At 36.1% G+C, this 24,289-nt stretch overlaps 1 protein-coding gene across 3 annotated transcripts in view; it reads right to left on the bottom strand.

The window, feature by feature from the left end:
* The window catches only part of BNC2 (basonuclin 2), a 322,874-nt gene that overhangs the window by 221,427 nt on the left and 77,158 nt on the right, over positions 1–24,289 (bottom strand). For 2 of the 3 annotated variants that reach the window (XM_039729959.1, XM_039729958.1), the window contains one exon: positions 7,660–7,860. The exons of the other annotated variant lie outside the window; for it this stretch is intronic. In XM_039729959.1, the coding sequence (XP_039585893.1) occupies positions 7,660–7,860 (201 nt within the window). The remainder of the gene's footprint in view (positions 1–7,659; positions 7,861–24,289) is intronic. 3 annotated transcript variants of the gene reach the window in all.

Here is a 24,289-nt window from a genome sequence, read left to right as displayed (position 1 = left end):
AAAATTATGTTCCTTTCCTTGGTGTCTAAGTAATAGAAGAGATTAAAATACACAAGAGCAACCTTCTCTATCACCACAGAATCTCGTCTTGCAAAATACCTGGACACTTAGCTTCATAAAAGTTACACATGTACAGAAGGCTTATAGAATGGAGCTCTGCTTACAGCTTGCTCTGAAACTAGCACATTGCTATCTGTGATTCTGTACCTAAACTATATGTTGTCCTTGATGCATGACAGAGCCTTCAATGACATGAATGGAAAACACATGCTTGGATCACAGTGAGGATGTGATCATTTTTATTCTGTTTTCCTCTTACTAGTATACCAAGTGTTGAATTGTTCAGATGAAAAGAACTAAACTGTTCAAAGCTAGAAGTATTGCATTTTAAAGACACCAATCTTTAAGAAATACATTAAAGAATGCATGGAGAAAACACACATGCCAAGATTCAGGTAATCTATCTCTTTTCCTGGAATTCTGGTAAATTAAAATTTGAAAAGATATACCACAAATAAACAAACTGTGTTCATTAGCTGTGTCTTGCTGTTCCCTGGGTTGTTGAAAATTACTGAGGAAAAGAACAATTAAAGGGCTGTTTTCAACATTAATTGCAGTAGGTATCACAAAAAATAGACAAGCATTTACCATGTCACTCAATTTCCTTTATAAGGGAAATATTTCAAATCCCACAGGTAGGCAGACTGCAGCACAAATATCTACTGGTGTATTTGTGTTGTGGTCCATTTTCAGACAAACACCACCTCGAATATTACAGTAAGTTTACCTGCCAGTGACAGTACATTTCAACTTCAATGCAAAGCCCAGAATAAATTTTCTCACTTTCCATAAAACTTCTTAAAGTACCGCTTTTTATTCACTTTGTAAGAGTAGATTGCTGAGTTCTGTGTGGTGCACGGGAGGGAACAGCATGATCGTAATCATGACATTCTCTTTTCTGAACTCCCATGCTCTCTAAGTGGCAGATGACACTCTCCTTTCCTTTGCACAAGTGCACAGATACGCATCATCAGTAGAGGATGGGGATGCAATGGCTTCCCGAGAGAGTCAGAATACCATCAATGGTATTCTGTTGGCAAGTTCACACTGATCAAAGCAATTCTGAGATGCTCACCTCCCCGCCCTCCAAAAGAGATGGCCTTTCTGAGACAAAATATTGTGTGATACAGCCATATAAGCGGCATTGTTTTCTCTGTTGGTGAACAAAAATAATTTAGAAAACAGTTGTCAAGTATTTCAATAAAGGAAAGGAGACATTAGGGCATTACAATCATGAGTGGGGTGAAGATTAAAGCAACAGATGCCTGTCCATTGGCTGATGTAGAGTCTCTTATCTTGGACATTCGTTAGACAGACCGATGTTAAACTAAAGAATGCATTTTACCTCATTGAAAAATCTGTATATAAACACATAGAAATTCATTATATAAAAATGCTTTTTAAGTTTACTCTTTTCTACAGGTCAGCTGGGAAAAAATAAACTCCTTGATTAGAGTTTATCTAGACGCTGAAATTTTGTCTTTACACTCTCTGAATTATAGCAAAAGGTTGCATTACTGGTTCTCTTTCCGAACTAAATGACTGAGACAGTAACAGTGGAATTCTCCCTTTCTCCCTCTTCTCTGTTTCAGCCTTCTCCCGTTTGAGCCAGTATGATTCATCACCTCCTGGGTATAGTAGGAGCCCCAAGTTTGGAAATTCTTTTAAACTGTGAAGAAACATTAGTCTACACAGCAAATCCTTTTTCAACAGCACAAGCACTATTGTTCAAGAAAAATAACTGAAATAAGGAAGCTATACACAGCATATGTTTTGAGCATTTCTAGTAAGAAGTAAATGCTCTTTAAAGCTTTTGTTTCTGATTCTACTTTATGACGGCAGTTCTGTATCAGTGAACAGGGTGTTCCTTTGCAATCAGCACAGTGTCACAATGACCTGGCAAATGTGAATGCTTTCACTATCACTACAGTCCTTGCAATCTTGCCTCAGCTGTGACCCATTCACTTTTGCCCCAACTTCACTAAGATGCCTTACTCAGCATCTAATTAGTTAGGGAAGATTTGCCTTAGCTCTTAACCCTGACATAAGAGCAGGAGACTCTGCTGCTGTTTTATACCAAATCTGTTCAGTCACTACATTAATCAAATCCCTATAAAACTATACACGAATAAATAACTACTAAAATACAAAATCAAAAAATATGAAACTGTGTATTTTAAATTGTTAAAGACTAGTACTTATTGCACAATATATATTTAAGCATGTGATTTAATATGTTTCAATGATTCATGCAGATTTTACAGTGTTGTGCATACATAACTCAAAGCTCTGACAGTGTTAGTACATCATCAACAGACATAGAATGGCTCAAATATGTTCAAACACTGTATGGGTATATGTGCAAGATTGATATGTATAGAAAGGAATGGGAAACAATGTGCTGTATTTTAGTTCTCCTTCAAATACTGAACACAGTGAGAGAAGCTGTTGAAATGGATTTTTTACTGTTGATCACTTATCATGCACACAGCTATGTATCAACCATTGCATGTACTTGTATGTCTCTAGTAGTATATGCTACACAAAACATCCCGCATTTTTGTCAGGTACAATATCTCCCAATACTTCTATTCTGAGGTACATTGGAAGCAGCAAAAAATTCTTGATGTAAATATTTTTGATTTGATAAAAAGACAAGTACACGTTTAAACCATGCTTTACCAAAATACCCCAAAAAAATTAAAGCAAGTATCTGAAATACGACAATGTAACCAATAAATCTTCTAAAATCATGTTAACACACTAACTTCATCACAAACAGCATAAAAATAGAGAAAAACCCAACAGGGCTCAGCTCATCTTTAAAATGGTGTGAGATATATATATATAGATATATATATAGATATATATATATATATATGTATATATAAAAATTGTAAGGTTATTATATTTTCTGATGCATACTTATAAAGGTGATTGTTAGCTACTTTAAACTATGAAATGCATTTTACCAAAGCTAATCTTCCTCTCAAAATGTTCATAGTAAATCAATGTATGGTATTACAGCCTGTTGTCAAATTAAGTTTGAACTCTTTTCACATGTACATAGTTATATACTACAGTAAAACAGTTAATTATTTAATAAATGTTAAAATTGCATACAACCTCTATGACCAGCAACCCAGAAACATTTAAAAAGCTTTCACCTTCAATCCATTCGACATTACACTACTATCTTATTTTTAAATACAGGTTCAATAAACAGTTTATGTGCCTATGTCTACATCAATGCTAGGAACTATCAGATGCAAGAATACAAGCACAGCTTAAAACAGGCAGTGCACGTTGTATGCAATTTCATACTTCTGGTAATATAAGCGCATACTCCACATATTACAAGTATTATTTAGTTTTCCTTGGAATAAGCATGCATTTATGCAAGGGAAAAAGTTGAATTTACTGTACCATATCTCTTGTGAACAGATGCGTCTATATTAATATACATCATTGATTTAATTTTTCGTTTTCTTGGCTTCTCGCTCACCTATCTAGAAGTGATTTCTCTGGTGATAACTAACACATCATGCTAATGAGAGAATCTAATGTACAATAGAGAAATGTCACTACTAATAATATTTGCATGAAGTTAAATAAAGCAACTGTAAGAGAATGTCAGACAGTTGTTCTTTAATAAGATACAGTTACACAATGAAATTATGTTGTTAATTTTGTTACATCATTGAGTGAATCCTAAATTACTATATAATGATGCACAGATCCATTTATAATTCTGTATACTGCTTTTTCTACTCTCATGTTGAAAATAGCTTCTGGAAAGGCTACTACCTTTTTATCTGAAATGGATTAAACATACTTTTTCTCAACAAAAAGGTGGATGGTTCTGGCATTTGGTGTCACTGTGGGTTACAGCCATTTCTCTTACAGTGTCATTTCTGAAATGACTTTTAAATATTTGAGAACATTACAGCCCTTAAGGTAACTGTATGAAGAAAAATGGCATTTCTTATTCTGACCAATGCACAAAACATTTATGAAAGCAGACAATCACAAAAGCCTGCTTTTTTTTTTTTTTTAATCAATCAAGCCCAGACCTTCTTTTCTGTTGTTAACAACTCCTTGCCAGAACTAGAATGGGCAGTGCGTGCCCTGGACCTAACCAGATGAGCATGGAAAAGAAGCCAAGGGTTTCTGCTCATTCTCGACCTGTCACTGATCAAAGTGACCCAAAGAAGCACTCCTTTTTAAAAGTTAAGATTTACGCCCTTTGAGGTTATCAGACATTCTTCTGTATACAGAAAGGATGACCTCTTTCAAGCAAATCACAGACTTTTACATGGACAAAAGGTACATAGGCAAAACAATGCAGTCAAGTGGCCATGTCATAAACTTCTCACAGGTAATTTAGGATAGTATTCCTTTTCCCCTCTCACCCCACCAAAATCTAAATTTGCTCTGGAATGTGGAGATACCATTTTTTGTACTCCCATTTGCGAACTAAAATAGTCGAAAATTACCATCATGCTTGTTGTTAATAGCCCAAACTTGTACAATCAATGCTAATTTTTCTAAGACACATATCACAATAAAGTTGATTTTATTCTGAGGAAAGTTATTTACTCCTATATATTATGCAAATAACAATGCAGTGTGAGCTGAGAGGTAAGAGGAGGGAGGGATTGAAAGGTTTTGTTTTGTTCTAAATAAATCTTCTTGCTATGCTTCAATTTTCTCACTAAAAACCTGCTTGAGATTAAGTTACAGTTCCAAGGAAAAGTGATGGTGCTTAGAGTTTGTTTGCTTCCAAAAATATGTGGAAAAGCAGCATTACACTTAGAAATTTAAAAGATAAATGTCTCTAGCATTACTGTGTATAGCTGGAAAAGTTTCACTAAACAGTTCTTTCAAACCATGCCAAACTTTGCTTGCAACTTATGTACATTTCATAACTTCATGTTATTTGTACTCATGAAAACAAATTTTGTTAAAGCACAAGAAAAGTTGAAAAAATACTTACATTTCCAGAAGATGGACTGAAAAAAATTGACTACCAAATGAACAAAAATAGATAACAGAAAACAATATTCAAAATTTTAGTGATTTACAAAGAAACACTGGTGGTTAGACACAAATTTGCAACTGCACTTGCACACTGTATGTGCAACCCAGCAAGTTACAACAGTCCCAACAAATCAGAAATTTAAGACAAAAATGCTATCCTTAAAGAGGAAAGAAATGCATTTAGCAAAATAATTTACCCTCCTCTTAAATCATGATGAAAGCATATTTGCACTGGATATGTTTAGCACATGATAAACAAACAAACAAAATAGGACAAGGAGATTAACAAGTACGCAAACATGTCACAAGCAGACTTTTAAGAAATAAATCTGTTCGACATTACCACCTTTTCAGTGCTACTGTGTATGTATGCCAATTCACACTGATGCAGCATCCACCACAGATTTAGTCGTTTAGTACATTACTTCTCACACTCTATACAGAATATATGGGCATTCATGTTCAATAATGTACAAAATCCAGTTAACATTCAAGAATTAGTACATAAAAAATATTATTTAAAAAGAAAAATGGCAATCAAATAGCCTAGCTTGAGTGTATACATGTTTGATCTGGTTTAATAAGCTAGTTGTCTCAAATTATTTTACCCCCTCACACATTTTGATGCTCTTCTATCTAGTTTTATTTCCTTTCTTTGTCAGTGTTGAACATTTTCTGGTATTTAAAAGACCACACAGTCTAAATCTGTTGAAAAAGATCTAATACTAAACAGGCAAACTAGTGCTATCTATGTGGTTCAATCATCATTTATCAATTGATTGTTATCTGGATCTAGTTATGTTAACTCTTTTGTGGCTGAAATGTAAAGAACATTTCCTCCACCCCTAAAATTTAATTCTTGCTAAAATAACACAGTAGGCAATTAGGATAACTGTTTTCCATGCCATTGCCTAATATCAGTGTAACCAAACATGTTATGTATCACAGACAGGCACAGAGTAGCAGTGATAATGTTTGTAAGCAGTGCGGTAGCAATTCACACTTGCTAGTGCCAAGCAGTGTTTTTGAAATGTGCATCTCTACCAGGAAATGAACTTTCTTACTTTCAAGAATGGAAAATTGAACGGAGTTGCTTATTTGCCTTACGTTGATTACATTCTATACCAGCATACTGTATCAGCAGTAATCAGGGTCCCTCTACAGGATATATCAAAATATTTCTTATTCAAATGCCTTCATCCTGTCCTGGGCTATACTGCTTAAATGGTAGCCCACAGACAACCGCTATTGGTTAATAACTGTCTTTGGAGTTTTCCTTGGATTTAAAGTTTTTTTTTTAATAATAAAATATTGTTTTATGGTCAGCATTCAGGCATGCTTTGTTCTTTAAACTACAAAAACCTATTTACTTTCCCTCCCTTTTCTTACAGTACAATGCCTCTCAGGTAAATTAATTAATTCAATTTTATATCCAGCATTAAAAGAAAGTCAAATATTACTTTAAAAAAAAAATTAACTCCTCATCTGGCTAACACAATATTTCAATTATTATCCATCAGTGTCAGACCATAATTGGAAACTAGTTTTCAGAAGGGCAAAACATCTCCTGGTAGGGAGTCACCCTGTTAAAAACCTCCAGGTTGAACTTCCCTCCCCTGCTTGAGCCCCATCCAAGATGAAAGTTTGTCCCTTTTTTCTTTTTTTTTCCTCTCCCTTTTTTTCCCCCTTTTTTCCCCCCTTTTCCCTTCCCCTTCACCCAGAAGAGCCAAGCAATTGTGCAAAATTTACTGTAACACACAAGGCGCGTATCACCAAGTGCATGGTACAGAGACACTGGCTCCTGTGATTAATTATCAGTTATAACTGGCCTTGCAGTAACATTTTCGCTTTCCCGTCAGAACCGGCATACCAAGCTGCCTTAAACGCGGCCCCCGGTGAAGGAGCAGCTCTGGGGAGGACGCCAAGGCTCAGCTCCGCAGAGAGAGGGGGAGCGAGAGAGGGAGCAAGCGGGGAGAGGGAGCGGGAGAAGAGAGACCCGAGGACTGAAACTGTCTCCTCTAACGACCCTCAGCTCCGTGCTGGCAGCAGCTCCAGCAGGACAGCTCGTCGCTCCTTCCCCCTGAATAAAACTGATTTCTGCCACATGAAGTCAATTATGTCGTTCTGAGGGGCCCCCTAAATTTAGTATCAGTTTGATTTGGGGGGCTTATGCACTAAGGAAGAAAAAGGACTTTTCCTGGGATAGCAGATACTTTTATTTATGGGACGGGGGGATAGCAAAGGGTAAAATGCTGGAACAAAACAAAAGCAAAGAAAGAAAGAAAAACAATCTTACTCGGAGCAAAGCTCCATTTGGAAACTTTAAAACAAATGCTCTGCTTTTACTTAAGGCTTTAATATTTTTTTCTTCTTTTAAAAAGGAGCCCTTAGGGAAGAAATGAAGTAACCATGCACATTCCAATGACATAGTTATGACAGTTCAGAGGCTAACTATGTAGTGATGAATGAAACAAAAATGAAACGTGGAAAGAAAGAGAAAAAGGAGGGGGGGAAAAAGCACAAAAATTCCATGTTTTAAAATAAACGAAAGTAACGTACCTGTTGGGACATTCTGAATAAGAGGTTAGTGTCAGTGTTCTGCCATGTCCCCATGAAACCAGAGTCGGTCGCTGCCGTTCTTGTTCCGAACTGCATGGAGTTGTCAGTGCAGGAGTCTCTTAAAGTCAAGTCTCTTGCCCTCTTTCGCTCTCTGTGTCTCTGTGTGTGTCTGTCTCTCACATCCACTTCTGCCTCTTCTGACTGAAAAGTGAAGGTGGATTTTTTGAGCCTCTTGGCAGCGAGTAGCAGGAGTGTAGTGTAGTTAAGAAGCTAGCTGCACTGTGCATTTCATTTGGGAAGGGGGGATTCAGGGGAGAGGGTCAGAGCTTCTTTCGCACCTTCAGCAGAGAGACCCCTATCATTTATGCATAGATTGTGACTCCCCAAGCTCGCCTTTGCTCAGTTTAACAGCTGCCTGTCAGGTGTGCATGCAGCACTAAGGAGACCCAACCATCAGCTTCAAACTCTCAGCCACTGGATGTCATTGGATAGCAGAGCAAAGAGTCAACTGCACTGCTCCACTGTCAGGCACCAAATGACATCCTGCACTAACCCTTCAGTCTACAGATACACAGATACACACACACGCACATTCTCTCTAAGTAGCACAATGATTAGAGTGAATTGGGAGGAAAAAAAAGGCTGTGGCCCTTTCCCTGTCTTTCTCTGTTTTTTCTCAACAATGCTGTCATGTACAGCATGTTATATCTGACACTTGCCTACCACATAGGATTAGCAAATCCAAAAAAAAAGAAAAGAAAAAAAAAGAAAAATCAAAAAAGCAAGCAATTAAATACAGTCAATATTAACTTAGAAATAAAACATAAAAGTTGGCCTGATTATTTTCTAAATATTAGTCAGAAAAGAATTGCAGGAGTCAGCTTCTATCCCAAAAGAAACTCTTACCAAAGAGGGGGAAAAGACACGATCCAACTTCTTTTGAAATAAAACTAGAAAGTCACACACTCATTTCATCTCTCACACCCCTCTCTCTTGTTGCCCACTGCTAAGAGTCTTAAGCAGAATCGAGAGCAAGAAAGGACGAGAAAAAATGACAAAGCTAGCCTTTGCCTTCCCTTCCCCAAAAGATCAAAACTAGTTTTTTGGGTTGGTTTTTCTGGGGTTTTTTTTGTTTGTTTGTTTGGATTTTTTTTTTTTTAAAGAAGCGGGTTGAAGCAGATACAATACACCTTTCAAATAGTAAAGAACAAAGAAATTAACCACAGCAGAAAAGAATCTTGTCCCACACAGCTAAAAAGTAATGCAAAAACCCCAATGTTTTTCCTTTAAGATCTTCTGCACTTAAGGTACAGTACTATACATCACATTAAATAATACTATTGCAATGCTGCTCTTAATTACAAAGGCTTTCTAAAATTAATTTTATTTGAAAAATTCTCTTACCCATTTCATCCTTTATATACAGAAAAGAAATCATAACTCTGCAAAAAAAAAACTTCATAAATAAAACAAAATTCATGCAACCTTATAAAAAATGGCCAGAGTTAAAAAAAAAAAAAAAAAGGTATCCTTTCCAACATAAGGAACATTCATCTTCTAATAAAATCTACAAATTTAGGAGGACAAATGTACCACTCACTGCTTTTTTCTTAACTCAGGAATAACAATAAACCTCACTCTCTGAAACAACAAAAGAAACAGAAGAGAGCTTCAGTGGCAGCTCTGTGTCATTAGCGTGCAATGAGAAAAGATGAGAAGATGTACACTATGTTGACACAAATGTGCCTTCCCCTCTAGACCCTACATCTCTTGAAAGCTTTTCTGTTAAACTTTCCTTCAGTTCAGCACCATTAAGTACAAAAAAAAAAAGTCTCAGAAGCAGCAAATTCAATATCCAAGAAGAAACAAGGAAGAACCCCAAGAACTGTTGCTTTAAAATATATTAAGTCCACTTGTGGTCAATAAAAATATTCTCTGCTGGGGAGGGGAAAATGACACTTAGGAGTCAATTGTACCAACAGTGGCTGTACCTTTACAGCTAGCTATTAGCCCCTCAAACTCCCTCTAAAATTTGCCAGCCTCTTCATTTCTGAAGTGGCACTCAGTGCCTCAGTCAAGCTGCATGCTCAGCTCCTGACCTTCCCACTAATGGCTGTTATTTGTGGGAGGCTTAAGGACACTGTCAATAGCAAGCTTCCTCCTCTCCGTTCTGCATCTCTTGTGTGCTCTCGCTCACAGTCTTTATCTCCATCTCTTACCCACGCCCCCCCCATCCCCCGCATCTTTTTCCTGTCCTGCAGTCCTCTCCTCTCCCAGAGAATAAAAAAACCACCCCCACACACACATCCATGCACACACGCATGTATGCGCGTGCACACAAACACACACAAAATCAACTGGAGTGCAGCAGCAAGCACCTGCAGTAATAGACTCTTTTATTAAAACTGTTATTCTGCAAGACTTGAAATTCCCAGTGGATCGGGCCATGTCAAAGCCGATATAATTAACTAGAGGCTCAGCAACGGATCAATTACCAGACAAGCAAGTGATAGTGAAATCAATGAAAGATCATCAGCCACATTATCAGTGTTGCAACTCATTAGGGTAAAACTGAGAAATGTGCTCAAAGCCAGCCCAAGCAAGGTGGCATTACAAAACAAAGGGCTAATTTGGAGACCCTGCTGTGAACAATCTGTAACAGAATTAGCCTTTTTTTCCCCTAAACTGCAGAGCTAAGTAACGAAATGTGACAGACTGAGAGAAGCAGTTTATTAAGACACCAACTCCAAGTTTATTTAGTTCATAAACTCTCTCCTAGAAAATCAATACAGTCTGTACAGGGTTATTAGGCTGACTAGCTAATACATCCAAATCTGGTCTTCCCAAGCAGAAATCTTGGCCAGAATGCTACAACCTTACAAGAAATCTAAGCTCATTCAGATCACTGTATCAAAGGAGGACTATCATTTAATTATCAAATGTGTGACTTCTACATCGCAGCTGCAGAATGTTTTCAAAAAGATATGTTTCCCCCCTACCCCACTAACATGACAGAGAAGAAACAAAATTTAGCCTGTCAGTCCCAGTCCAGGTCATCCTTGAAATTACAGTGTCTCTACTGCATCTTGCTTGGCAAAATAATGCCAGCACAGAAAAACCAAAACAAGAAAAAACAAGAAATACTGAATTTCAAACAGGGATATGAAAAGTAGCAGTCAATAAGGACATAAAAGTAACTAAGAAGGAAAAATACAACAGAAGCCAACCTCCTCAAGTAGCAGTTTAAGCCTCATCTAAGTGTACAGGAATGAGTACGGGGACTGGGTAGGAAAAGGGGGGAAGGAGGGAGGGTAGAAAGGAAAAAAAAAAAAAGAATAAAAGTAAACCCCACAACTTTAGTATACAAGTCTGGCACAAACTGAGCATTTTCTCTCCTCTTTGGCTAGCTCATATGAGAATCTGAAACACTATAGCCAAGGTAAGGGCTCTAAAAGTATTTGAAAAAAAATACTTTTAAAAACATTAAAAAAATATCTCATTTTCAATAGATTTTTAATCAGGAATATGTTCTGCAAGTATTTTACTGCTATCCAATGGCGTTTGTGCTGACAGATAAAAGGATCTGTGAAATTATTTTACATTTTCACCTCCTGGGAATATCCAGATGCTGAATAGAAGAGGTGCCTACAGAATCCAGGTTCTAATGGAACTTAAAACAGAGTGCAGTTGCAGTTGTCTGCTTGTGTTTTTTGAAAATGTTACATGCTTTGTGAACTGTATGTGGTGTTAGGGTATTTTCTTCTTTCTGTTTTAAATAATACTTATTACTTACTTTCAAAGACAATTACATTATCTGCATGACTTTCTGAATCTTTTAAAAATATAATTCGTTGATTTCATCTCTCCTCTGAAAACTACTGATACGGAAATGCACCATATGGCAAGAAAGGATAGGAAAGGTGATTACAGAAAATCCAGGTGCCAAGAAGAAAATCTAGCCAGCAGAATATGCTATATAATGTACATGCATCCTACTTCTTTCTAAATTCCATTACTCTGACAGTTTAAGTGTTAATTATTTCAGTTAAAGGGTTAATGCAAATAGTTCAAAATGACTAAACATTGAAAAAATATTTTCTTCTTTTTGTTCCAATTATTCTGTATTATTAATTAAGCTGTTAAAACATGCAACAGTTACTATCTCCTTAATGTTCAATAATATGTAAACTCTTTAAAGAGATTTTTGTTCCACGTCTCTGCTTTAGATATTAATCAAGAAAATAATTACAGAGGAATTTAGTAAAAAAAATCTACATGCATATAACTATGTACTGTACATGTACGTTCAACGAGGTCCAATTAGTTGGAAAGAATTTGCATTTCAGTTAGTATGAGCTAACAAGACTGTAGGGAGACAATGTGATTCTACTCGCAGGGCAAGAAAGAATGGTGTTTTTCTGTAAGCATTAATTCCCATAACTGATCATTTTAAAACGTTACTGATCTTTACAGTATTTGTTTTTCAAACATCTAGGAGTTCAGTATAAATGTTTATATTAACTGTACATGAAGCAGTGTCCCCAGGACGACTCCCGGGGAAAAAAGATAAAACAGTGAGCATAGATTTATTATTTCTCTTCATTTAGTATTTGCAATTCTATTTAAAGATAAAGAGCAATCAATTATTCTAAAGGAGAGGTCCTTATATTTGATGTTCATTCACCAGAGTCATCAAAGACACTGGGAGAAGATTCAGAAAATTTTGTTATTTTATACAAATGTACCAATCTTCAATAGTAATGATAGATACACACACCCTACACAGTTACTGAACTTCTCTCCTAATTCTCTCTACCCTCAACCAGTTTACTGCCTAGTACCTGTAACTCCCAGAGTTCATTTGGCTGCAGATATTAACAGTTTCTCTAATTTGTAATGACAGCAAACTGGCCTTTGCTCTTCCCACATTCACCATTCATTTCTAGGCTTGGTTAAGTAGATAGCTGGGTTAAAGATCAGTGGTTTTTCATGTGACACATTCTGCTATTCATCTAACAGCTCGTCAGGACAAAACTGTCCCTGTTCTTGCCAAAATAATGAAAATGGTCCTCTACATCGCATGACAATCAGCCCTTGCTTGTGCTGAAACAACTAAGCTTATATAGTTGAGTTGTTTTAAAGACACTTTGGAGCTGACTATTCCACACTGCCTCTAAAAAAGTATATATTTGACCAAGTATGAAATAATTCTTCTCCTTACAATATTGTGTAAGCAGAGACTGTAACAATCCCAATAAATATTTTATCCATGGATAACAACGAAGTTGTGAATTGTGTCCTATCAGGAATATTATGTCATACTTGAAAATGATGCAAAGCCATCTTGATGTCGATATTCAAAGAGGTGGCGAATCACCCGTGGTAATGTCTCCCTAAGAATTATATAAGGGACTCACTCTGCAACATCTGTTTGACTCTAAGAAATGTTAACAGATGTCTAAAATGAAAAAAAAAAAAAAAAGGCAGAGGGGGTAATAAAGGAAACCTCCTCTAAACAGATAATCCACCCAAATTTCCACATTCTAAAGAAAAAATATTGACAGCACTGTGTTCTCCCTGAAACCTGTCATCCTTACTTTGTAAAACATTTTTTTCTAAGTTTTAATAGGCACCTTTTGATTTTTAGCCATAATGCATTGGACTGATTAGGTCATCATGCAACAATTAGACTGAATTTCTTTTAGTCCCCTGCTCTGTGTTCCAAATGTCCTTGCTGAATCCTTCTCTATCTTATCTAAACTCTAGTGCATTTATGAATCTGTTTTTCACTTTGATTTGGAAGTGTGCACATATATGTTTTACACCTCTTCTTTGGGTTGTTTTGGTTTTTTGCTGTTTGTTTGGTTATTTGTTAGGAAGAATTTTCAAGTTGAAATGAAACATAGCAAAACCTCAACTAAATTCTTCCTTTAATTAAAAATCATATGTTCAAACACTATTTATTCTAACTTGGTTATTCAGCCTTTTCTTTAGTATGTGATGTGGCAGGATGCTTATCCTCAAAGACAACTTTTGATCATGATTTTTCTGTTATGAGCTGTAGTTCCTAGCAAGCTGTCACACTGCAACTGATCCTAGTCACATCTTTGCCAAACTAGGTATCAGCATTTCACACCACAGAGCCCTTATGGAGACTGCTGAGACATGGCACTAGCAAACATAAGGTGAAAACTGTGACCTATTGCTGGCAGATAAAACATCAACAGAGATTATCGTGATTTTAGTCACGCAGAGGCTACATCTTAACAAGTTAAAGGAACAAAAGAAAAGTGAAATCCAGAAAAAGTAAGCACACAGAGAAGATCTACATATGTTGTCCTTCAGCACGTAACATGATGTTGGTGTCTACTTGCTGGTTTGAGGGGGAAGAACATAAACATGGAGGATATTACAAAAATTAGAAGAAAGCTCTTATTATCTCAAAGTGACTAGTAACACACAAGTTTGATTTCTTGTTTTGCTTTGGTTGTGGCATGTTTTGTTTCATTTTGTTTGTTTGTGGGTTTATTTGCTTTGGGTTTTTTTATTTAAACAAGCCAATACTGGGAGTTCAGGCAACTCCTTTTTATAGAGAGCTCACACCTATGTTTCTCTAATTTGTAAGGGAGATGTGTCACATATATTAATTTGTCTGCTCAACAACAGACGAGTACACATGTGAAGCAGAGGGAACCAAAGAATCACAATTCCAGTAGCTACACATAAATAAATGAAAAATGCAGGTGAAATAGAGGATGCAAAAGGTTAGAAAAACAAGTAACTTGATAAAAACAAACGTAATGCCAAGTTATAGCAGTTTGCTGAATATACCCATTAAATCTTGTAAGTGATTAGTTGCTGTTTAAAAGGTATTTATCCACACGAGCACGGCTTTTAACTAGTAATTATCACTACATATATGTGGATAAAACAATAAACGAAAAGAAGCTCATGTTTTTCTCAGAAGAATTTTACATGTCCAGCAAAAACTTGGCGCAAACTCCTTAATTTGCAGGCAGGTAAACAGGGCAGCTTGTTCTGCATGTATGGCAGTTTCACATCCATTCTTTATGTCACATCAGTGGTTTCCTCAGTGTCTTTTTCTGACAAGAAACTATTTATTACTTAATTGTTTACAGCAAATGGTAATAGATAACACTGTTAAGGTATGAGAATCTGGTTCAAAGCATTGTAGATACAAAAGACTTTGATTTAAATTGTGCATTTAATGAACTGTCTATATAGCCCATCACTGAAATAATAGTGGTATTTAGTCATTCTGTTTTGATTTACTAGGAATTAAGCAGACAGAGGACATCCGACATGCCATATAATACAGAAAATTGTGTAACACAAAAAGTAATTGTATTTCACCTTTAAAATAAAATATTTCAAAACCAGTTTTATCTGCTGGAACCTAAGTTCAAGATTCAACAGGAATATTAGCAACCTCATGTCAATGGTTAAACAAAAAACACATCAACCTCATTTATGTAAGTCATTGAGAAAAACAATTCAAACACTTCAGTCAGAAAAACCTCACACTTACATAGGTTTACATCCACACATTATCACTACATTATTATACAGGTATACTACTATATAAAAGCATCCTTCAGCTATTGATTATCTGGGTTAAGCAGGGTTTATTGTTTTAATAATAAACTCTGAAAAATTATTTTCTGAAAAACATCCTAAAACTGTGGAAATTGCCCATTGGATGCTAGCTTACTACAAGACCTTTGCAAAGCGATTTATTCTTTGATAGCTAGTTTCATTACTCTCATCCTTTTAGTAAACTGTCTATAACAAGCAAGGCCTTTGGATTTCACAACAGCCTAAAGGGCTTAAGTGTAGGCTAAGTATATGATCTAATTATTTCATAGTATAATCCATTGTGCTATTTCCTTGTTACAATTATTTGATGTCCAAAAAGTAAGTCTGTCATAATTAAATAATTAAAATTACCTAAAAAGGAGAGGGGACGGGTTGGTAGTATATAGATAGCTGAAAAGACACTGCATGCACAAATACAAGACTGAATTAAGAGCAGCTATTTTTTTCTAATTACTGAGTCATTCACAGTACACAGAATTGCCTGAACTGCCCAGTGTCCTACTATCTCTCTGGACAATTAGGAAAAGCTGCATTAGCAAGAACTCAGCATTCTCTGTCTCACTTCTCTCTGGAGAACTGGGGAAATGATGAGCTCCATCACCTGGCCAGCAGTAGCAGCAGCCACAAAGTCACCTCAGGGACTTGGACGAAGAGATTCATCTGCAGCCTTGGCAGCGACTGAAGTATGCCTTACTAACAGACAGTCACACGACCACACACTGGCACAAGGTCCTTTCATTAAGAGCTGTTGTCTAAGTGACCTGTCACAGAGTTTCATAAAGCAGCATTAATACTGTGGGCCAAAATGAGATTGATCTTTGAGCTCCGTGGTCTCCTGTTGACAACAGTGCATTATAAAACCAATACTAAATACTTTATAAACAGGTCTCTTCTCTAGTGTATTAGAGGAACGGAGCATATTTCATGCCCTATAGTTAGGTAGCCACATATCCATCAGACAATTAAATAATTTATAAGATACTCAGAAGTGAAATAAGACTCAATAAACTTTTAAATACTTACAAGATACTATTTTGTTTGAAAACATACCAAAACCAAGCAACCAACCAAAAAACTCCGCTGACCTAATAAGTACAGAACATCAGTAAAACTCAGGTTTTATATTATCTCATGTGAAATATCCTCATTGCACACACACACAAAAAAATCCAGCTCTTCACTCAGTTAAAAAAAAAATAAAAGAAAACTTAATTACTTTTAAAATATTTGATGAATTTCCTATTATTACTTTCATTACTCTATATTTCAGCTTTCTCTTCTTGGCATCAGACTGGCTTTTTGTCCTTTTGTACACTCTGGCCAACATGGCTGCAAGAACCTTCTCCTCTGCAATGCCTGCCATCTGGAACCACCATGCTGCATTTCTCTCCCTCATTCTCCATCTATTTTCAGCCTTCATCTGGAAACAATATGTCTCTGTTCTCATGTCTGGGTCTCTTAACTTCTAGTAAAAAGGGAAAAGAACTTTAAACTTTATTAACTCTGCATAGTGTTTTGGAGATAAATTTTGTGCGAAAGATACTATACAAAGCCATTTCTTTATTAAATCACACAATTGCAGAGGCAGAATTTACAATAAAAAGTGATCTAGAAATACTTCCTATTCTGTTAAATTTAATATACAAGCAATAGTCTGTGTGAATTTCATAAGAAATGGCTTCAATATAGAATGAAAAAGTATTCCTAATTTTAGTAATTCATTCATACTTTCAGAAAAAACAGACATGAGTTGGCTCACTTTTCAAAAGTTGTGGAAATAATGCAGTTCTTAAAGGCAAATATGCTAGAAAAAGTTTAGCACATTTGGAAGAAAGTCAGCATATGTACTTCTCTTTTCCATCCCATAGGAAAGATGTTCTCTGTGCTCCTACCATAGCAGATGAAGAGATACTAATTGCATATAAACACTGTAAGTATATTCCTACAATATTTGCATGCTGGTTATGTCAGCAATGTAGGAGGTTCAGCTCCTATAATTTTAAGACATTATGGGGCAAATAAACTTGTTTCTTCCTTGGTTCACCTGCAAAACAACAAAATGCTTTGTATCAAGAGTCTGAAATTTTCATGTATAGTAGTATCTGAACCTCTCTTAAAATTAAACACATAAGCAGAATTTTGCTAGAATAGAATTATCTATTCTGAACGGATGTCTCTAAATTCATTCTAGCTTTAAAAACTGAAATTTCTCTTGCTGAGAGCAGTTCCCAAACCACCGCAGGCATGGACCTTTGTATAGTACTGTGGATGCCATGGTTTCAGAGACAAGCCACATTAATACTGGATAGCAAGCATCTGGAACCCACAGCTGTGTGTGCTCCAGCCCCAAAGCACCCACCAGTCTGTGCCAATTCAAACCCCTATTCCCAACCCACAAATAAACCACGCTGGTTTTCTTTAGGAACTAGAAGACCTGAATTTGAAGCTTTCAGGTTTTCACCATTCACACAATTGAAGAGAGAATAGGAGTGTTTGGGGAAAGGAAAAAATATGCTCTAAAGGAAGATTATGATGGACAGTTCCTGCCTTGGCTTTCTCATACAGCCTTGCTGGGACAAGCTGACCCTGAGGGACCTTAAAAGCACTATTAAAAGACTAAACTGGATTTCATTTTTACAGTAATTGCAACAGACTTACAGGACTGGCACCAAAGAAGCATCTACAAGTCATGGAAATACCAAGGATTTGAGGGGTGGGGTTTGGGGTGGGGGTGGGGTTAAAGGATGGGAGAAAGGGGGGAGTGCAGTGTTTTCCAGACAATAGCATTGCTCCTTAAACTCTCATTTGTAGAACACTCCTCTTCTGTTTAGCCTTCACCTAAAAGGTACAAAGACAGCTCTAACCAGGCACTTCACAATAAAACTCTGTGCCACACTTCAACAGTGTTTGTAACTTTATTACATGTACAATAGAGAAGAAATAATATGTCCTCCTTACTAAAATGTCTTATATTGTCCTCTGCAGGACAAACCTCAGACATTTCTGAAACCAGATAAGGAAAGACAAGTACTTGCAAGTTACTTCTGTCTGATTTTTTGTAAGATTTTCTATTGTGTACTACTGGGTCCTAAAACAAAAGGCTATGCCTGTTCATCTTTTTTTTTTCCCCTGAGATGTGAATGCTACTTGTGCTGTTTACCAAACAGAAGGTTTGTCTTTTGCATGTACACATTTTCTGACCTGAGTTTAAATTACTTTTCATACTCCTTTTAATCTGAAAACTGGGCTTGCATGTTCATGCGGGATACATAAATGTCCCTTCAAAAACTCATCAATTTTGCAAAAGAGCCTCTTCTACTTTATGCCAAACACATCCTGGAAACACCAGCAAGATTCAATGATAGTAAAGAGTGATAGTTCCCCAAAAAAAGATGGTTACTGGGAAAAGGTAAAGGAAGGAAACTAACATCAACAGATTTATCCCTGAACTGGCTGGTAACAAGTGAAAGAAGTTCACCCAGAGCTGGCATTCATCTGCAGTCGTGTTAATTCTCTAAGGATGAGGAAGACTCCAGGAAAGGAAATGGCTGAGCATCAATAATAATTACCAAGCTCACTCAGGATGCCAGCAGTTAGATGCCAGTGTTTCTCCCTCCTTTTCCAAAAAATTAATATCACTCTTTTGGTTTCCATTGAGGAAAGCAGTATTGAGCAAGAAAATGAGTAACCTAATAGAAGTACTAGTGTAGGTTTTATTGGCTCATTGTATGCTAAAAACAGAACTAGAGAGACAACCATTATGGCACAGGAAAGTTATAGTACTATAACTATCATCAGCTGTCTTTCATCCAACTCACTTCCAGGACACCTGCAAACATGTCAGAAGCCAATCATAAAAAGCCCAAACCAATCCAAAACTCAACACAGGTTCATTTTAGGATTTTAAAATCCTAAAAATCCTAAACTAAGGATTTTTTGTAGGTGAGATGGTAATTCTTTTGTCATTCTTAGAAGGAATCTTAGATGCACACAGCATATCATCTTAAGCAAAACTGCAAGAAAGGAAGGTATGTCCTGTTTTGCTTAAAAGACGAAATTTGTCTTAGGAGCAAATTTGGAGGGAGAAAATCTGACTTTCAAATACAAAAAATTGCCTTTTATTTCTGTTCTGGAGAGCTGATCCTCTAGGTTTGAGCCTTCCAAAGAAGAAAAATCTTGGTGAGTTTTAAATCAAAGAGACTAAAAGAGTAAAGCAATGTAGAAATTTGAACAATGAAAACTTTTCCCGTATTTTACTCCCTTCTCACATACAAGATTAATACAACAAGACTTGAGAAAAAATAAAAACCGCTAAGCCAAGCAAAATCAGACCACAAGCAGGTTTATTTGCTTTGCAGGTCACTTTTCAAAAGGAATACATGGTAAGCATTAATGTAAAAACACGGAAGACTATATAGTGTCATACACTTAAAGGAAGAGCTGCACAAAATAATTGATGTAAAAAGAATACCTAAAAAGCATTTTTTTTAAAATCAGCTGTTTCCTGTCAAATAATGCAGAGTTCTTAAAATAATAAATATATAGTTTAAAAAAATATTTAAGAAATTAACTTTGAACTCTCAGCTCCCATATTACTGGGAATGCTCCTGCAATTACACTACAGAAGTTATCTCATCCCTATACAGGAAACTAGAACAGCTTTCTCATTCAAATGTTTCTCATTGACCTACCATTATTTTTACACTGAATTGCTTTTTTGTGACTGTACTTAAATTGTCTTTTTGCTTATGTGTTTTTATAATGCATTCATGATTTCAGAGATAGTAATAAAACCTTTGGCTACTCATTTAGGATTGTTATACTTCCCATTCTTTCTTTCTTTTGAAACTGTCATGACAATTTTACTTTCAAAAAAAAATAAAAAGCAAAAAATTTCAAAAGCAATACAAAGCAAAACGATCTTTCAGTATCACAATATGTTTTATCAAATTCATTCAAAGTTTATGTCAGATCTTTGATAAGCAAGACAATATGTTTATCTGGCAAGCTGGAATCCTATAATTATACACAAATGAACAGCAGCTGATTTTCACAAGCTATGAAGCAACATATGCTTTTTTTTAGTTCAGAACTGAACTCAAAAAATAAAACTCTCTAAGAAACTGAGATATTTTGAATTTTCACTTGTGGGCAGTTTCTCTCAGGGTTACTTACACAAGAACTGAGAGATGGCTTCATTGCTGTTAGCTACATCCTATATGTATTAAAGCAAAGTCTAAGAGACTTAAAACCAGGCTGATCCCATCTCCCTGTTCCAGCTGTGCTGAGTGCTGCACAAGCAGAGGGAAAGGAGAATTCCTGTCTAGGAAGGTTTATAGCCTGAATAATCAAAAGAGACAACAGATAGAAAAAAGGAATTATCTCATCCTGATTTTTACTGTTGGGAAACTGATACATAAAGCTGGAATTTTAAATAGTGCTTCGCACCCAGAGTTCATGACAGATTTTCAAAGAGCCAAGAATAGCAGGTATCAGAATACAAACTGAAAAGAGTTACTGGCATGATGCTTCACCAGAGCTTTAAAATGAAATAAATGTAGAGTTTATAGTTAATCTGAAAATGAAACAATATTCTCGTGAAAATGTTGTTAACATGCTACAAAATATTGTAAACTCACTGATGCTCTTGCTCTCTTCCTTCTTTACCCCACGCCAAGCATACAAACATTTTTCTGTCACCTCAAATACTAATTTCACTCAGTGTCTCTTACGATTCACTAAATTCAAGACACACAATCTCTATCACAACACAGAGACAGCAATTAGAAGTACACTGAAACTGCTCCCAGGTTTTCCTCCTAATCCTTAATGCAACTTGATCACTGCAGGTCAGGTGCATGACTTGATATTGATGCCTTAGAGGTCCAAGTCAATGACTCTACAGTTTTATTGCTGTTTGTTCCACACAGCAGCATCAAGATTCACTAATCTTGTAGTAGGCAAAATATCCAAGACAGTTAAGTAAATAAAACAGGTGGATAAAAAGTTATATGCAACAATACAAACCAAAAATTGCAGTTCATTCATATAGATGCCCACTTCTAAAAACAATTTTGAAGTACATTTCATTAGAATCTGAAATGCATGTTTCTAGTGAATTTCAATACACATTTGATTTACAAATTCCAGTAAAAGTGTGCCACAGCTGGCAGGATAAGTTACTGTAATAAATCACTATTAAATAACTGTAAATCTTTAGAATGGCATAATTTCTAATATAAAAAATATGCATGCAGAAGTGAATATTTGTGGAGAAGCATTCTTCATGTAGAGGAAAACAAATTACAAAAGTTACCATCCTGGTAGTACAGGATAATTCAATGAGTAAATGCTGGAATATAATTCACATAAATATTGCCTAATCTATTGCGATTTCATGTTAACAACTGCATCTGAACAAATTGCATGGTAAAGGGTGATGGTAAACACACTGTATTTGAGAGCTTTTTTATGTTAAACGTTCACATTTCTGGTAGAAAACTCTGGCTCTTGCAATATATCATCAAAGCAGAAAATTTACTTTCCAAATAGCATGTAAATGTTGCCAACCGTTCCTCTGCACTTCAGAAACATTTTATACACTGAATTTTGTTTTGGTTGTGGTTTTTTGTTTGTTTGTTTTAGGGGTTTTTTTGGGGGGGTGGGTGGTTGGGAAGTAGGTTTGGTTTCTTAGGGATTTTTTGGGGGTTTTGTTGTTTTTTATTTTTGGGGGGGTTTTTTTGGGAGATCCTGGTAGTGTTTTGGTGGGGGTGGGAGGGGGAGGAAGTTTGGGGGCCTTTAAGGGAAAAAAAACAGCTCAACATATGAAAACCAGCCTAACAACAAAAGACATCAGCAAACCCATCCCAAAACACAGTACCAAAAAGCCCGAAATCCTTTCATTTTAACCTGTGTTGCCTCTGATGTGCAGATGATGGACATTTACAGTAATCCATTACTGCAGAAATGAGCTGAAGAGCTATTTGCTCTTCCAAAACTTCCCATGCCTTATTTAGGTCTTACAAGACTTCATTTATCAAAGTGCAGACATGGTGCTGATGTCGCACCGAATGGCACATTTCTGGAGTCAAGATGAGCTGCAGCACTGCGACAGGCCCAGGAGTACCTTGCTCCAGAGTGTGATTGCTTCCACTGCGTCTTGGGATGGGTAAATTATTAACTGACACTCTCACAACTGAAGAACTGTCTAAGATAAACCCATTAAAACTGTTAGCCTACAGAAAACTTCACACTCCTGGTTTGTTAAATCTTTGTCAAAGTCATCATTTGGTCAAGCTTTTTAAATATACATATGCATCCATATAAAATCTATTTATAAAACTTTCAATTACAAACGTTTTCTCTACCTTTCCTTGTCTCATTTTTTTGGCTGAATGAAGTGAACCTTGCAGTTAGAGGAAGGCTGCTAAGGACTGAATTGTACAATAGAAGCAACAAAAACTTATCAAAGACAGTAATATACTAAGCACTGTAATTCACCTTAATAACTGAACTTACAAAATTCAGTACGGGTGGTGATGGTTGCTGGAAAATTTACCTCGGACATAAAAATCTATTCATTCAGAAAAAAGATCAATAAAACCGTTTTCTGTTACTATTTTTTAAAGTTTTCCCCATGAGGAGACAAGCAGATTTTTTCAAAGCCAAAAAATGGCTTGCTGACTATACACACACTTCCTATCTTTATAAGCATTAAAGACAATAATGATATTAAGATCTGAATTAGCTGATTCTTAGACATACTATTACAATTACTTCACCGTTAATTGTAGTCTGGTCCAGATTTTACTTTAATCCAAGGACAAGTAGAAAAAGAACTAAGATTTTGTGTTACTACACATCATTTATTAGCATGAAATTAATTGAACCCCAATACTTACTGTACATTCAACTACCCTACTGCCCTACCACCTCCAAAAAAAAAAAAAAAAAGAAAAAACACCCAGAATCAATGAATCATATAGGAAGCAAAACTGTTTAACTAGCAAATTTCTTCTTCATTCACATAGTTGCCACGGGCACTCCCTCTTATGTGAGCGCAGAAGAAAAGCCACACTATAACTCCAAATCCAACCACACTTGCCATAACATGATCATGAAACTGCACGCAATTAAAATGGTTTGTAGACAGTAAGAACACGCCTAAACATTATGGGTATGCATGGAAGCTACAGAAAAATATTTTAGTGAGGTACCTTTTCTAGTAGACTGAGAAACCAAGAAATAAACATTTTCATATTCTAATCCAGACCAGTTTAATAGCATATCATACAACCTCTTCATAGAGAAAAATACACAGTCTCTCCTACAGGGATTCAGTTTTGGGGAGCCTAATTGAACACTCGTAGGTACTGATTTGCTGTTCCAGCTGACTTCTGTCACAGCGGTGAATGGTTAGAATAATCAGAGCTTGACAGGTCCTAAATCAGGAAACCAAATTTACAAGTCACTTCTGAGGATGTGTCTTTAAGCTGTATATAAATCCAGAATTATGCTCCAGCTAACAAAGATACAGAAAATGTTTACATTTTAAAAATTGCTTACATGAAAATTACTTGTGCAAGGAACAAATATTACTTTAAGAACAATTTAATAATTACTTTAATAAGTATTTTACCCTAGAGACAGCACACACAGTTTGCCACACCAAATTAAAAAAAAAAAAAAATTCAACAGCATTCCTCCAGTATCTGCCTAACCTGTGTGTGCACACATGTATCAAAATATGTGTGTATGCACATGCACCCACACAGCATCACTGAATGTTAACAGACACACACACAAGTTAAAATTTCTCTTTTCTAGCCAAAAGGGAGTGCCTTTTTTATTATTTTTTTTTTATTAACTGGAATTTACCCTGAAGCTCAGAAGGAATTTTGAGGGGGCAGAACAAGGGTTTGTACTCTTTGTTTTATCCACATTGCTCTATATACTTTATGTAAATTTGAGATGGGTAACTAAATTACAGGATTTCAGGGATTCTGATGATCGT

This window comes from Passer montanus, unplaced genomic scaffold (genome assembly GCF_014805655.1).
Source record: "Passer montanus isolate IOZ18808 unplaced genomic scaffold, ASM1480565v1 scaffold7, whole genome shotgun sequence".
Classification (NCBI taxonomy): domain Eukaryota; kingdom Metazoa; phylum Chordata; class Aves; order Passeriformes; family Passeridae; genus Passer; species Passer montanus.
The sequence above is the reverse complement of the archived record's forward strand: the minus strand, read 5'-3'. Positions and strand labels throughout refer to the sequence as shown.